General features: G+C 56.1%; 2 protein-coding genes across 16 annotated transcripts in view; both read right to left on the bottom strand.

The window, feature by feature from the left end:
• The window catches only part of Aatk (apoptosis associated tyrosine kinase), a 38,123-nt gene extending 36,116 nt beyond the window's left edge, over window positions 1–2,007 (bottom strand). For 2 of the 10 annotated variants that reach the window (XM_074044908.1, XM_074044910.1), the window contains exons 1-2: window positions 1,863–1,998; window positions 686–795 (exon numbers count right to left, since the gene is read on the bottom strand). In XM_074044908.1, coding sequence (XP_073901009.1) covers window positions 686–795; window positions 1,863–1,944 — 192 coding nt within the window. In that variant the 5' untranslated portion in view covers window positions 1,945–1,998. Of the gene's footprint in view, window positions 1–685; window positions 796–1,570; window positions 1,721–1,862 lie in introns of those variants that run through there. The other 8 variants (XM_074044907.1, XM_074044909.1, XM_074044911.1 and 5 more) reach the window with 8 other exon arrangements.
• Window positions 2,008–7,710: 5,703 nt separating this feature from the next.
• Window positions 7,711–15,462, bottom strand: part of Cep131 (centrosomal protein 131) — a 34,230-nt gene continuing 26,478 nt past the window's right edge. For 5 of the 6 annotated variants that reach the window (XM_020185654.2, XM_074044902.1, XM_074044903.1 and 2 more), the window contains 2 exons: window positions 14,782–14,842; window positions 14,411–14,701 (listed from right to left, as the gene is read on the bottom strand). In XM_020185654.2, the coding sequence (XP_020041243.1) occupies window positions 14,627–14,701; window positions 14,782–14,842 (136 nt within the window). In that variant the 3' untranslated portion in view covers window positions 14,411–14,626. Of the gene's footprint in view, window positions 7,857–14,410; window positions 14,702–14,781; window positions 14,843–15,462 lie in introns of those variants that run through there. The other variant, XM_074044901.1, reaches the window with a different exon arrangement.

Below are 15,462 nucleotides of genomic sequence, written 5' to 3'. Positions count from 1 at the left end.
CCTGGCTGCAGGCATCACCATTCCATTTGATAGATGGGAAAAGGGGCGCCCAGAGAGGCAAGTACGGAGGGACTTCGGGGGGGTGCTGGCTCTGAACACTGGATTAAGTTTACAGTGGATTCCACCCGTAGGGGCCCCTTTCGACCTCAGCCTTGTTTCTCCAAGAGGGTCCCCTTCCTCCTCAACACCATCTGGGCAGGTGGGATGCAGTACCCACTGAGCACACAGCTCTTAACAGAAACCTCCCTTTGCCTCTGACAACTTTTCCCCTCTTAGGTCATTAAACCGACTCACAGTAATTACACTCCAGTGTCTAGGCAAACAGGAGCAAGAACTGCACAGAGCCGCTATTTCTCTAAAATGGGGGAAGGGCCGCTCCTGCCCGGGCACCGGGAGGGAGGGAGAGGAAGGGATAAGATGGCACCAGGGCAAGTCTGGACCCAGCAGAGAGTGCAAGAGATTGGGTGTGAGGTCCCTCCACCTGCAGGCAGCCCCTCCCTGCCCCCTGCCAGCCCACAGCTTCAGAGCAACCTGTCTGGAGTCTGGACCAGCCTCCCACAGTAGGTAGAAAGTGTGCCTGGCAATTCCCGGCATGGGGACTTCCCAGGGCCCAGTGCTGGCCCCCAGCCATCTGGATGCCTGTCACTAAAGGAAGTCTGGGCCTGGGGCTTCACGGCAAGGCCACCTCTGCTCCTGCTTGGCGGGTCACTGCTGCTGCTGCTGCTGGGTTCTGGGCCTTTGGTTCCATGGTGCCGATGTCCTCCAAGCCCCTCAGGTCACCCGGGAAGCCGTTTCCTAGCAAGCAACATCCCTAACTCTAAGCCAAACAGACAGCTCCCTGCCCCCAGGAGCAAATGCCTTCAGATCCGCTCTGCCCAGGGGACTCTGCACATCACTGCACACGCTGGGCCCGCTCCAGGAAGGAGACCCAGGAGAGCTGTCACGTGCAAGCCTGGCTTTGTTTGGGCTCTGCAGGCCCCATGCTGGAGCCTCAGGGACATGTGGGTGGGACTCAGAGCCCAGAGGCCGGGTTCATCTCCCTCCCACTCAGGCCAAGCAGGGTGGGAACTGGAGCAGACAGAGGGAAGAAAGCCCACCACTTCCTGGCAACACCTGGAACCTCCAGCTGCCTGGGGCCTCCTCTGCCCACCCAAGCTGCCCACCATGGCCAGGTAGTCAGAAGTAAACATGCCGCGGCCAGCCGGGTCCACTGGCTGGGTAGGGTAAGAGGCCTGGCAGAACAGCATCCCCTCAGAGGCCTCACCTGCTTTCTGGGAACTGGGCATCCACAAGGCCTGACTCTAGGCCTCTACCAGGTGGGCTCTGTCCTATGGGCCTGCCATGGCTCCCATCTCCTCCCCAAGCTGCCAACTGGCTGGACAGGGATCCCAGAACCTACTCAGGCCTGGGAAGGAGCCTCCCACGCCAAGACCGTGGACCAGCAAGAGGCCATGGCAGGCCTGGGCCCCATCCTGGCAGACACCCCTGCACCTCCCCACCGGCCCTAAGTCCTGGCAACCTCCTCTCCTGGACACCTGGGGCCAACACAGGCCCTCCGTGCTCCAGTTACCTGTGCCAGGGAGGCATCCACAGAGACACTGGGCCGCTGCTGCCAGCCGGCAGCTGGAGGGCCCAGCTGTGCAGGGTCGGGGCCCCAGGGCCTGCCACCTCCGGGGACCTGTAGTGGTCCGCGGCGCCGGTCCCTGCTCTTCTGCTCCGGCTCAGGGTGGGGAAGGGGTTAATTTCCATGCAAAATGGGAAAGCCGCGGCTCGGGCAGCACCATGTCCGCAGTGGGGAGACAGGTGGGGGGGCAGCCGCGGCCGGCAGGGCCGCCAGCCAGGGGCGCCGCGCGCGGACTCACCGGGGTCGAAGTGCGAGCTGAAGGCGAAGCTGGGGTTGAAGAAGGACGACGACATGGCCAGCGCCAGCAGCGCGGCGGGCATCCCCGGGCGGGCGCTGCGCTCAGGACGCCCGCGGCCCCGGCATCGCCCAGCGGCCGCCGCAGGTGCGGAGCGCGCGGCCCCCGCGCCCAGCGCCCCCGGCCCCCAGCCCCGAGCCACCGCCGCAGCGCGGGCACCGGTGGGGGCGGCGACAGACGAGGCGCCTCCGCCCGCCGCCGCGGCGCCGCGGGGCTCCGGCTGGTGCAGTCCGAAAACACGCGGGAGCGCGCGCGGGGGGGAACGGAGGCCGGGGGGTGGGGGGGGTGGGGGGAAGGATGGAGGCCCGGGGCCACGGAGGCGGGGCGGGGGCAATGACCGAGACAGAGGGGACACGGAAACTGGGGGACGGGGAAACGAGGACGGGTGGGGTGGCAAGGAGGCGGGGGGAGGGGGGTCACGAAGGCCACGGGGCACGGAGGCAGAGGGTGTGATGGAGGCCAAAGGGCACCTAGTTGGGGGGGAGGTCACGGAGGTGGGATGGACTGAGACCCAAGGGACACGGAGGCCTGGGGTAACACGGGGTAAGGATGGGCACGAAAATCAAGGGGGGTTAGGGGGACTCAGAGGCAGGGAGGCTGTGATGGAGGCCAAGGGCACAGAGACCAGGCGGGGCGACACTCAGAATCAGGGAGGCTGTGCGTGGGAGGGGGGGGCGTGCACGGAGGCCCGGGGTAACACGGAGGAGGGCACGGAGGCAGGGGTTGGGGGTCACAGGGATGGGTTGGGGGACCGGGCAGCACAGCCGTAGGGGGCTCGGTGGCCAGGGGTCACCCGCAGGTTTCCCCAGGTCCAGCTCTGCGGGGCCGCGCCTGCGCTGGCGCGTTGGGGACTAGTTGGGCACAAACAGCCTGCGGCTGTGCCACACTGCGACGACAGTCGCCCCCTCGACAATGAGCAGCTCCAAGAGGTTGGGGCGGCCAGGGGCTGCCCCTCCCCTCTCTCCTCCCCCTTCCCCTCCCGCGCCCCAGCGCCATCTTGCACGGTTAGAGGAGCTGCCGGCTGGGCCAAGGGGGCAGATGGAAGAGGGATGGAGGGGATGGGCAGTTCATGTGTAGTACACACTTGATGAGTTGGCGGTGTAACTCCATTCACTCATTCCTTCTTGGGCCAGTTGCAGGGCCCCTTTGGGAGCCCAGGGGAGCAGGAGGGACCACCTTCCCCCATCTGGGTCAGAAGACTTAGGGAAAGCTGCAGGATTTGGGCAGAGGGACCATCAGATAAGGACAGGCGCTCAGGCCAGCAGGACCTGGGCGTCAGGACCCACCCTGCTGTTTCTAAGATGGTGGTCCTGTGAAGAAACACCCGCCTCTGGCACTTGCCTAGCATGTTTGAGACCCTGGGTTCCATTCCCAGTATACCCCAAAAAACAAAGTCTCCCACACAGGTAAAACAAGGGGCCCCACCCTCCTTTCAGTCCTTAGGTACCCCTGTGTGAGCAGCGCCAGGACACCCTGCTCCAGGGTCTTTGCCCCATAGGCTGCTGTGGAAGGAGCCATATGGGTGGTGGCATGGCCAGTGAAGGGCCTGACCTATAATTGCTGCTTGAAAGACATGATCCACCTTATCTAGCCTGACTTCTGGGGACCTAGGAGACTCAAAGGCCATCAGATGGCACTGGTAAGGTGGCCTCTGAGGGCCGTGGTATAGGAGTACACCAGTGTTAAGGACAGGGGATGGTCTCTAGGGCCAGCACTGCCCAGCCACCACATGGAGGGCCCCACCTCTGCCCTGCCAAGAAGATATCCAGATACCTGGGCCTGGGCATGGAGAGATTACCAGTACCCTAAGTCAGCGCTGGTTAGGGGCTGGCATCTCTGCAGAGTATCACTGCCTGCCCCAATGCCCAGGGTCTGAAGACAGCTCAGCCGGAGGGCCAGTGGCTTTGAGGGTTTGCCTCTGAGTACACACACGACTGGACCAGATCTTGAGCTTCTGAAAAACTGTAGATCCTCCTGGGTCTCCGGAGGCAGAGGCAGGCCTGTCAGTCTGGGGGAAACCAATGTCCCAAGTAGTGGATTCTGCCCATCCCAGGGTTGGGGCAGCAAGCACCACTAGGTGAGAGGATCCTAAAAATGGACCCTGCCCTACCTCCTGACTGGGGGCAACCAGAGTCCCTCAGTGTCCCATGCAGGGGCCATGCCTAACATGGGAGAACCAGAGGACCAACCACCAGAGTGACCATGACTGGGAGCCTCAAGTTCCACATTAGGGAATCACGGAGGCATCAGCAGCTGACGCTGGAGGACACTGTTCAGTCCTGCCCCATGCCAGGGGCAGTGGGGATGGAAGGAGGCTGGCAGGGAGGGGCATCTGTGGAAGGGGTGGTCAGTCCAGGAGGCAAAGGTTGAGAGGCACCTGGTGTGCAATGGGGGGAGGAGGGGCAGACTAGGAGGCTTCAGGGTATTAGAGGGTGGGAGGGTGGCTGGGCCCTCACAGGGGTAAGGCAAGTGAGGTGCCCACCTCAGGAGCAAAATTTCGGGGACCCAAAAAACTCAGTAATTATGTCCATCAGCAGATGGACATACCAATCGGGTCATGTCCACACAGCACAGGACTGAAACTGGCATGCTGCCACAGAGGTGAACCACAAAATACTGTGCTCAGTGAAAAAGGCCAGTCACAAAAGGCCACACAGCATATGATTCTGTTTACATGAAATGTCCAGAACAGGCAAATTCAGAGAGACAAAAAGCAGACTGGTGGTCACAGGAATCCCAGGGGAGGGGGACATAGGGAACGAACGAAGGAGGGGCTTCTTTTGGAGGTGATAAAAAAGGTTCTAGAATTACATAGTGGTAACAGTTGCATGAAAAATGACAAGAAAAAAGTTCCAGTGGCACAAACCTGTGATCCTAGCCCTCTGGAGGCTGAGGTGGGAGGATGGCTTGAGTCCAGGAGTTCAGGGCTAGCCTAAGCAACATGGCAAAACCTCAACTCAAAAAAAAAAACAAAAAACAAAAAACCCCACTGAATTGTAGACTTTAAAATGTTAAACTTTATATGTGAATTACATCTCCTTAAAGCTGGTAACCAAGTAACTAATGCTTTAATGCAGTTTTTTGGAGGGTGGTACCTAGGTACTAGGTACTAGGGCCACTCCACCAGCCCTTTTTTTTGTGTGAAGGGTTTTTTTAGATAGGGTCTCACGAACTATTTGCCCAGGGCTGGCTTTGAACCTTGATCCTCCTGATCTCTGCCTCCTTGAGTAGCTAGGATTACAGGCGTGAGCCACCAGCGCCTGGCTACACAGAGTGATCTTTGTCCCCCTCCTAGGCCTCATAGTCCTCAGGCCCAGGTCACAGTAAGTGCCACTTATTAGGCACAGGGGCCAAGCCTTCTTCCTACATGTGCCCTCCCTGGCTTAGGATGGATCCAGTGGGATTCCCCTACTACAGAGACCCATGGTGGGGGCCTGGGATCAGAGGAAGAAGTGGAGGTGGAAGGGAGGACAGGGCCAGGAGATGGTAGGAAGAGGAAAAAGAAGTCCTTTGGAGGAGGCTCTGGGAGTGTCCTGGGGTCACCAGAACAAAGGACCACAAATTGGGTGACTTAAAACCACAGAACCTGATTCTCTCGAAGTCTGAGATTGGTTGCAGGAAGGGGCCTTCCTTGTCACCCAGCTTCGGGGGCTCCAGGTATTCCTTTGGTTTGTGGCCTTATTGTCACTCCGATCTCTGCCTCTGTGGTTACATAGTGTCCTGTGTCTCTTAAAAAGCCACCAGTCAGCCAGGTGCCAGTGGCTCACGCCGGCAATCCTAGCTACTCAAGAGGCAGAAATCAGGAGGATCATGGCTTGAAGCCAGCCCTGGGCAAATAATTCATACGGCCCTATCTTGAAAATACTCAACACAAAACGGCTGGTGGAGTGGCTCAAGTGGCAGAGTGCCTGCCTAGCAAGTGTGAGGCCCTGAGTTCAAACTCAATACTGCCAAAAAAAAAAAAAAAGCCACCAGTCACTGGATTTAGGGCCCACCCTAGGCCAGTCTGGCTTCATGTTTGTGTGTGTGTCTGTGTGTCTGTGTGTGGAGATCAAACCCAGGGCCCCATGCATGCTAGTTACAAGTCTAGCCTCTGAGTGTACCCCCAGACCTCCCAATAAACAGCATTAGCACTGCTGCATGTGAGCCAGGCCATCCTACAACAGCATGCACCCCATGTGCCAGGCCATCCTACAACAGCACGCACCCCATGTGCCAGGCACTGCATGGGGCACCCCAGGGCACTGCAGGACCCTGCTTCACCTGCCCAGCCCACTGAGCAGCATCTCTAGGGTGCTCCAGCCCTTCAGGCACAGCCCTGATTCGGCCCCAGGGTGGGACTGCCTGAGAGCACAGAGGGAAGCTGAGGTGTACCACGTATACCGCAAGATGAAGCCAGGGCTGGGATCCCAGTCTACTCCCTCATGCTGCCACCATGAGGGCTTGGCCCCCACGGGGAAGGGAGGGGATGCTTGGGTGACCTTGTCCTTTCATTGCCCAATCTGTGCGCATAGGGAGGGATGCAGCTGCAGAAGGGAGGACTGTCCCTCCCCAGCTTACCCAGGGAGAACCCTCAATCTCAGAATAAACGCTGCCCCCTCAGCTGTGCTATGGGGGACGAGATGCCAGCTCAGCCAAAGGTGCCCAGCCTCCCCAGGAAGGCGAAGTTGTTGCCCAGTGTTCAGAACTGGCCAGGGGCTGCCATGCCCACCCCAGAGGGCACACCATGATCTAGAAGGAGGCTGCAGTTTGTGTGCTGTCCCTGCACAAAAATGGCTTCCTCTTGCATCTCTAACTCTCTGCAGAGCAGGGCTGGTGGAGATACCTGCTGGGGGCGTAGGCCCAGGCTGTGGCAGGAGGGGTCAGCCCCACCCACCCCACTATTGCCCCAGCCAGGAAGGTGGGCAATGCCTGCCCTGGGGGGTCGGGAACAACAGTGTCCCCAGAACTATGAGGTGGTTCCTGCGGCCCTGCAGAGCAGCTCTGCCTAGAGAGGGGGCCATGGCTGAGGCAGGAGGTGGCTGCAAACAGAATTGAAACCGAGGGGCCACGGGGGACAGGCCATCTGTCAACTCCAGGCAGGTGCTGGTTCTGGAGCTTCCGAGAGTGGCGCCACACTAAGGCCCTACACCAGGCCCCCTTGTGCCTGGGCCGGGCAGGGGAGGCCCCGGCCACTCACACAGCCCCCGTGTTCTTGTCGGGCTGCTGTTTCTTTGGCTTTTGTTTTTTAACAGCGTATTTTCTTCTTTTACTGCGGTGAAAGTGATAACGTAAAATGAGCCATCTAAAGTGGCCAGGCCAGTAGCATTTATACACTCCGTGCAGATCATTCTCCTCCCCAGAGGAGCCCCTGGCAATCGCCCATCTGTGCTCCATCCCCATGGTTTTGCCTGTTCTGGACATTTCATAAAAGCGTTTTCGGTCTGGCTTCTGTCACTCTGCACGGTGTTTCCAAGACTCATCCGTGGTGCTGCACTGTCACACTCACTCCTTTTTATGGCTGAATAAATTCCATTGTTGGGTTGGACCACATCGTGTTGGCCGGTCACATGTCCATGTTGGTGCAGCTGCTGCTGTTGCCTTGTGTGGACGTCCAGGGCTGAGCCCTGGGCCCACGGGCTGGGGGAACTCTTTGGAGGACCACTTGCTATTGTGAACATAGCCAAGGCTACTTTTCAGATAGGCTTTTGACAAGGGTGTCAAGACCATTCAGTGAGGAAAAGACAGACTTTTCAACAAGTGGTGCTGGGAAAATCAGATATCAACACAACAGAGTTAAGATAGACTTTTACCTCATACCATCGGCAAAAATGAACTCAAATGGGGTCAAAGACCTAAATGTAAGATCTAAAAGACTTGAAACTCTTGGGCTGGGGGTGTAGCTCAGTGGTAAAGTGCTTGCTTATCATTGCAAAGTCCTGGGTTTGATCCCTAGCACTGCAAAAAAAAAAAAAAAAAAAAGGAATTTTAAGATGTGAAACACTGAGAAGGAAGCATAGCACAAAAGCTTCATGATGCTGAATTTGGCAACAATTTCTTGGATGTGACCCTAAAGAAACAGGCAACAAAAGAGAAAATAGACAATTTGACTTCATGAAAAATTTAATACTGGGGCTTGAACTCAGGGCCTTCACCTTGAGCCACTCCACCAGCCTTTTTTTGTGAAGGGTTTTTTCCAGATACAGTCTCATGAACTATTTGCCTGGGCTAGCTACAAACCATGATCCTCCTGATCTCTGCCTCATGAGTAGCTAGGATTACTGAGCCACCAGTGCCCAGCTAGAATGTTCTGAATTGATCAAAAAGGAGAAAATTCCAAAGAAGAAGCAGAACAGTGAGGACCCCTGACCCAGCAAGGGGTCCCTGTGGGGGCTTCAAGGGGTGAGCACGGGCCAGTTCCAGGAGGAGCTATGACAGCAGGTGCGTCTCATGTCAGGAAAACAGAAGAGAGACAGCTTTAAATGAACGCCAGAGCCCATGTGTTGGTTGTGGGGGAGGGTGCAGGTATGAACCAGGTGAGACAGGGCTGGCGTGTGAGGGTCAGGAGGGCAGATGGGTGGACAGGCAGGTGGGTGCGTCCACCTTCCTCTTCTCCCACTCCTTGTCCCTACCTCACTGCAGGCACTGTGGGAGAGTGGCCCTACCTGTAACTCTGGCCACCTGGATTTGCCCTCCCCTGGGTCTTTCTTTGCTCTGCCCCTAAGGATTCCTTCCCCAGTCTGCCCTGTGGCCACTTGGTCCTGCACACCCCTGATCCCCACAGCAGTGGCATGGACGCAGTGTGGGGAGAGCTGCCGCACCAGAATGAGGCCCCCCGGCAGGTGCCCTGTGGGGTATGGGGCCTGCATCCTGGTGAATGGCTTCCAGCAGCTCCTGTCTCCTCTGTTTCTGGGCCCCTGGGAGACCCAGTCTTTGGGCATCTGCCCCACTCACACTTAACCCTGTCTTGTGGTATAAGCCTGTATGCTGATGGCTCCCACTCAGCCCAGGCCCCACTCCAGTCTGACTATCCGGGCGTCGGGGTGAAGAGCAGAGATGAGGGTCACCTTGGCACTGTTCAGGGGAAGTAGGTGGCCTCTTCCAGTACTCTACCCTGCCTCAGGGTCAGGGCCTTTGCACAGCCTGGCATGCTGCTTAGCCATGTGCGGCACTCCCTCTTCTTCAGTGATTCCCTTCGATGTCACATCCCAGCGAGACTGACCTTACCCACTGATTCACATCTCATGCATCTCCTAGACCACCCCTCTCCACAGCACCTCCCACCCCCAATACACTCGAACATTCACTTACATGTCTTTTTTTATGAGCAAGCAAAGCATCAAGGACCTGGGGTTATAAGACCCCAGAAAAGGGAGCATGAGGCACAGGTTTCCCTGGCAGGCACTTCCCAGCCTGTGACACTGCTCAACGGGCAGAGCAGTGGTGGAGGGTGTCCAGCGCATCTTCTACAGGGCTCCCCAGGAAGAGTTAGGACAGAGGAGAGGTCAGCAAGTCCTCACGGCCTGGAGCCCCTCTTCATAGCAGGCCCAGACCTGGGACATCAGCTCTCCCCAACTGCCCGCCTGAGCAAAACAAACCTGCTCAGTCAGGGGTCAGCAAGCTCCAGCCAAACCTGGCTTGCAGATTGTCTGTGGCCATTTTTGCTTAACTATAAGGCCATAGAGAGGTTGGAAATAAAAAAAAAAAAGAGAGAGCAGATAGACTCCAGAAGCCCACCAAGGAGAGAAAGCTGGTGTGGCTATGCTACAATCTGATAAAGGAGACCTCGCAGGAAGAAGTACTTCCACAGTCACAGAGGGTCACAATCATTCTGATATGTGTGCATCCAGTAGCACAGCCTCAAATTCATAAGGCAAAAAGAAGCTAATTAAAATGGAAAGAGGCCAGGCATGGCGGTGCTTCTGTAATCTCAGCTACTCGGACAAAGTTACTAAGACACTGTCTCAAAAACAAAAGCTCTGGATGTGCTTGCCTAGCATGTGCCAGGCCCTGGGTTCAATCTCTAGAGCTGCAAGAAAGAGAGTGAGGAAGGGAAAGAGAGGGAAAGAGAAAACAAAGTGAGGAGGGAAGAAATCAATAAGGCTGGACCTTGCTGATACAGAAACACTCTGCACTGAACAGCAGAAAACACTTTTTTTTTTTTTTTTTTGCCATACTGGGGTTTGAACTCAGGGTCTACACCTTGAGCCACTCCACCAGTCCTTTTTTTTTCAAGATAGGGTCTCGCAAACTATTTGCCTGGGCAGCTTCGAAACTCAATCCTCCTGATCTCTGCCTCCTGAGTAGCTAGGATTACAGGCGTGAGCCACTGGCGCCTAGCTTCACACATTCTTTTAAAAGAATTTAAAAGATGCAGCATTTACCAAAATTGACTAAATACTGTACCAAGTATCAAGTAAAAAGACTGAAGTAATAGGGGGCATATCCTCTGACCACAGGGAACCTAAGTTAGAAGTCAGAAGTAAAAAGAAGCTGGGTGCAGGTAGCTCATACCTGTAATCCTAGCTACTTGGGAGACTGAGATGGGGAGGATCCTGGTTTGAGGCCAGCCACAGACAAAATAGTTCACGAGACCCCACCTCCAAAATGGACTGGAGGTGTGGTTTAAGCAGTACAGTACCTGCTTTGCAAGTATGAAGCTCTGAGTTCAAACCACAGTCCCACCAAAAAAAAAAGGATAAGCAATGTAGACAGGCCACAGTTCAAAAAACCATCATGGTAATTGGTAATTTTTAACCTAAGAATAATGAAAATACAAAACCTGTGGGTGTAGCTCAAGTTGTAATTTGAGGGAAATTCTTTTTTCTTTGTTTTTGAGATGGAGGCCTCACTATGCTGCCCAGGCTGTTCTCAAACTCCTGGGCTCAAGTGATCCGTGACCTTTCTGTCTTGGTCATCCAAGTAACTGGAGCCACAGGTGCATGCCACACCCAGCAACAGTCTTAAATGCATGGATTTCAAAGGGAAAAACACTTCTCAAGAAGTTAGAAAGATAACCGAAAATTAAACTCAAAGAGAGGGAGAGGAACAAACGGAAGGAATTCCAAAATAAGTCCTTTGCTGTCTGCTCATCCCCACGGCGGGAACAATAACCCCACAAAGGTGGGGTGTCTGCCCAGTTGTACCCTGAGTCCTAAGCACAGAGGAGTTATTTGATGGTATCTCCTCCTGTCTCAGGAGGAGAGTGGCTCAGAAGCAGGTTCTCTGGGGAAGGATGAGGCCCGCAAGGGCAGTGAGGTGTAGAGTCTGACCTCTTCCCTAGGAGCCCTCTCCTCACTGAGGGCTCAGAAGCTTCTCCCACTTGTGCCTACAACCCACCAGGCTGGATGGTGAAGGAGAGTCTGGGTACCCCCATCATGTTACACTGACTCTCCCATGCCCTGGGAACCCCGCAGTGTGGTATCCTGCTGGCTGACTCTCAGTCCTACCTCCCTGTCCTGTCCTTCCCCTGTGTGCTAGAGCTACCTGTAGTGGAAGGAGCTGGATGGCCAGGGTGGGAAGCTGGGGCCAGCTGACCCCAGAGCACAGGCTCACCCATGCCACTGCTATCCCAGCAGGCCCCACTGTCCTCAGGAAGCAGAAGTGGCATTCCATTCCCTTCCCTGAGGCACACCTGTCCAGGTAAAGCAGCTTGGCAAAGCAACCCCTTCCCCCACTATGCCAGCTTCTCCACATTTCTACACAGCCAGGGCACATGAGACACTGCCACGTGGATTATGGGCAGGTGGTAGACAGATAAGGCACAGACCCACTCCTGCTCCTTAATAGCGAAAGCAAGTCATTCTGTGTTAGAAATGAAGTCAGTTTTCAAGGTCCATTTTCAAGGCAAGACATTTAACCCAAGCCACTTGCTTATGTATCAACTTGTGGATGTTAGAGGAGGGCAACTGATAAGAGAACTTAAAACTGGGGGGGGGGGGTAAATCACAATAAAGTGAAGGAATGGGTAAAAACTGTATGTGCCAGAAAGCAGGCAGATACCACCTCCTTTAGACACCTGCCTCTAAAATCTGACCAATCCCAAGAGAGGCATGTTTAAAATAGCCCAAAAGGAAATCTAGGTGATATGGGGAGAGGGGGGGAGTGTACACCCCACAGTAGTCAGTCAGTGAGGAACCAGGGGAGAGGACTTGCACACTAGACAATATAGTGCTTATTGTAACTGCTACAGGCACCTGATGTTGCAAGATCGCCATAAAAGTCACTTTCGCTGTACTCCACGTCTCTGAGTCCGTTCTTTGAGTTTGGACAGGAGAGTATATTTCTCACTTTCTATGTGACAACTAAAACTTCAATTAAAAACCACCTGTTGGGTGTGGTGGTGAATGCCTGCAATCCCAGGTACTAGGGAGACAGAGGCAAGGATGGGCAAAGTTAGTAAGACCCTATCTCAAATTTAAAACAAATTGGCTAGGGGTGTGGCTTAAGTGTACAAGGCCCTGGGTTCAATCTCCAGTACTGCAGAAAAAGAAGGGAGAAAACAGAAAACACCACCAAGGAGATCCAGTGAGAACAGAAATGTGGAATTATGGCGGGGAGGGGCACTTGGCTTAAGTGAACAAAGGAGAGGATGAAGGAATGAGTGAAGGAATGAACGCAGTGAAGAAGGAATGACAAATGAAGTCAGGAAAGAAAGAATGAATGGATACATGAGCTCGGCAATGGAGGAAGCAATGGATAAAATTAGTGAAAGAAATCAGAGTGCATGAACCCGGGGATGAAGGAAGTAAACTCAGGAGTGAAGGAACCAACAGGAAACCTATAAACTATAAACCCAAAGCTGGGAGTCAGACTGTCTATCTGGGAGCCCCCGTTTCCTTGTCTCCTTTCTTGGATGGAAGGACATGGACCCTGCCCCGTGTCAGAAGTCACCCTTTACTATGTCTGCTTAATATCTCACTTGCAAAAACACCTTAGTTTAGCAACTAGCAGTCACTTCCCCTAGCTGAACGCCCCCTGCTCCAGCTGCAGCTGGTGGAGGGATTGGGCCACGCCAGAGGCTAAGAACTGCACCTCCTCTGCACCCACGCCTGTCCTCACTCCTGGTCAGCCCTTTCCCCATCTTGGCCAGCCTTGGAACTGGCCATCAGAACAGCTGCAGAAGGGGCCTGGCTGCAGGCCAGGTGGGAGAGCCTGGGGAAAAAGCTGGCCTAGAAGGGAGGCAGCTGGGGGCCAGGAGTGCTGTGGGTGACCGAGGTCATATGCTACCCTGCCCTGCGCTGTGGACACAGAGCCCGGAACCACACCCAATATCAAGGCAAAGCCACACCCTCTGGTCCCAACACTGTGAGGCTGGCCTTGACCTCCTGTGTGCCCAGGCCTTCCTACATGCTTTGCACTTGGTCTTGAGTCCACACATGCTCCCAGGGACGTGTCCTTATGAGGGACATTCAGGCCAGCCCCGCCTCACCTGAGGTCCTAGGTTCTTCCTTCTGGTCTGGACCCCTGAACTTGGGGTAGTGAAGAGAGGGGCCCCTGCAGTCTGCACCCTGTGCTATGTGAGGTATGCCATTCTGCACCACTCTGGTCACCAGAAGTCACCTTGAGACCAGGGACCATGCCAGCTCTTCTCTGGGAAGGGACCTGGCACAGAGCAGGATATGACCTCATGGCCAGGAGTGACCAGGGCAGAGGCTCAGACAGCAGGAAGCACTGGGCAGAGGAGGCATGAGCCATTGGGCCCTCGTAGGGCAAAACACTTGGAACAGGGTCCAGGAAGAAGCCAGCCTCAGAGCAGGCCCAGCAACCAGCAGCCCATGGGGACTTCCAGGAACCTGGCTGCAGGTGGGAGACTGAGGCCCAGGGCAACTGACCTGCCTGTGAGGATGCTGCGACAGTGCCGGGCAGCATGCCTACCAACCCCAAAGTCCCAGCACCATTGCCACCTGCTCCTGGTCAGCTCACCACCTGGCCTAGGTGAAGGGTGCTGACGTTCTGAGCTGACAGCCCAAGCAAAAGGGCTGAGCTCCATGCTTGGTAACAGGCCGTAGACGATATGAGGATGGTCCAGCAACTCGTCTCGTTATTCTAGCCAGTCCCTATTTCTGGAGGGCTTCCAGCTGTCTCTCCTCACCAGAGGGTCTCCTAGGTAGGTGCCTACTCCCACTGGACTCTCTCCAGCTGAGAGGACCACAACACCTTGGGGCCGTGATTACCACAGGGGTAGGGTGGAGACTCAGTGCTTCTTCCAGCGGGTGAGTCCTGCTGCGCTCCTACTGGGCCAGGCCAGGAACAAAGGGCCATTCTCTATGCTTAGGGACCGGAGCCGAGTCTAAGGGGCCACAGGGCAAGGCAGGGAATTAGATGAGGGCAGGAGGACTGGTGGTGGCTGACCAGGGAGCTGCTGGCAAAGTGCTATTTTCTGGACAGCCTGGACAGGAGGAGGGAGAGGGAGAGAGCCAGAGGCCCATGAGTGGCCATGCCGTGGCCTCCAGCCCGCCACCCCACTATCCCAGACCAGGAGAGAAAGACAAGGCAGGTGACACAAAATATTAAAAACAACAACCTCCTTTACTGTAAGACACAGCCATAGGTGCATGAACTACGGCGTCCTGAGCACTGGGGCTCTGCCGGGGGGCCGGCAGGGGTGCCCCTCACAGCAGCATCAACTCTACCCCTCATCCTGTGTCTTGGTGTGACATGGCCTAGGTGCCAGCGGCAAGATCCAGCGTCCACCTCTGGCCTTATATTCTAGCTGGTGGGCAGTGTCACTTGGTGCTCAGGGACAGCTGCCTGTGCTGCTCCAGCAGCTCCTCCAGGTGGTCTGCCCGCTTCACGGCAGCCTGTGACACATACAGGGTCAGGCCTAGGTCACCCTTCCCAGGCCTAGGTCACCCATCCCAGGCCCCCCAGAGGAACCCACCTCATGCTGTCTCCGGAGACTGTTCACCACCTCCTCCTTCCTCGCCAGGGCTGTCTTCACCCTGCAGCAGCACATGGTGGGCTCTGTGCAGTCCCCGCCACCCTGTAGACGCAGCCTCCTATCGGCCTCCCAGCCCGCTGACCTCGGTCCCTATGGCTGGCCCTGGGCTGCTCACTGCCCAAGATGCCACCTCTAAGGAGCCAGAACCCAAAGTGTTTCCTGGAGCAACAGGGGCTGGGATGCTGTGCCGGGAGAGGTGAGAGCCCCATGCCCACCTCTTGCAGTTCATGGCAGGTCGGTGACAGGAAGGGCTAAGGGGTCCCTGGGGCTCACTGTTGCCCTCCCTGGGGCTGGACCCTTGCTGCATACCAACTTTTCCTCAGGGGTCCTGGGGAACCACATGCTAGGTCTTGGCTTGATCTGACCCACTAAGTACTCCTGGGGTGAGGGCAGAGCCCAGTCCTGCTGGGATGCCTGATGCCCCTGGCCCAAGTACCACCAGCGGGAACAAGCCTGGTCTTCCTGGTCATAGCCTGGAGCCCACACCAGACACTGCCCACGGGCCACCTCTGCATTCCAGAAAGGAAAAAGGAGGGTATCTGACCACTGGCCCTCTTGACCATGGCATCCTCTGGCTTGGCACCAGGGTGAGTCCTGTCTGCTCCCTCGCCTACTACCCAT

The sequence above is a fragment of the Castor canadensis genome, chromosome 11 (assembly GCF_047511655.1).
Source record: "Castor canadensis chromosome 11, mCasCan1.hap1v2, whole genome shotgun sequence".
NCBI lineage: Eukaryota > Metazoa > Chordata > Mammalia > Rodentia > Castoridae > Castor > Castor canadensis.
The sequence above is the reverse complement of the archived record's forward strand: the minus strand, read 5'-3'. Positions and strand labels throughout refer to the sequence as shown.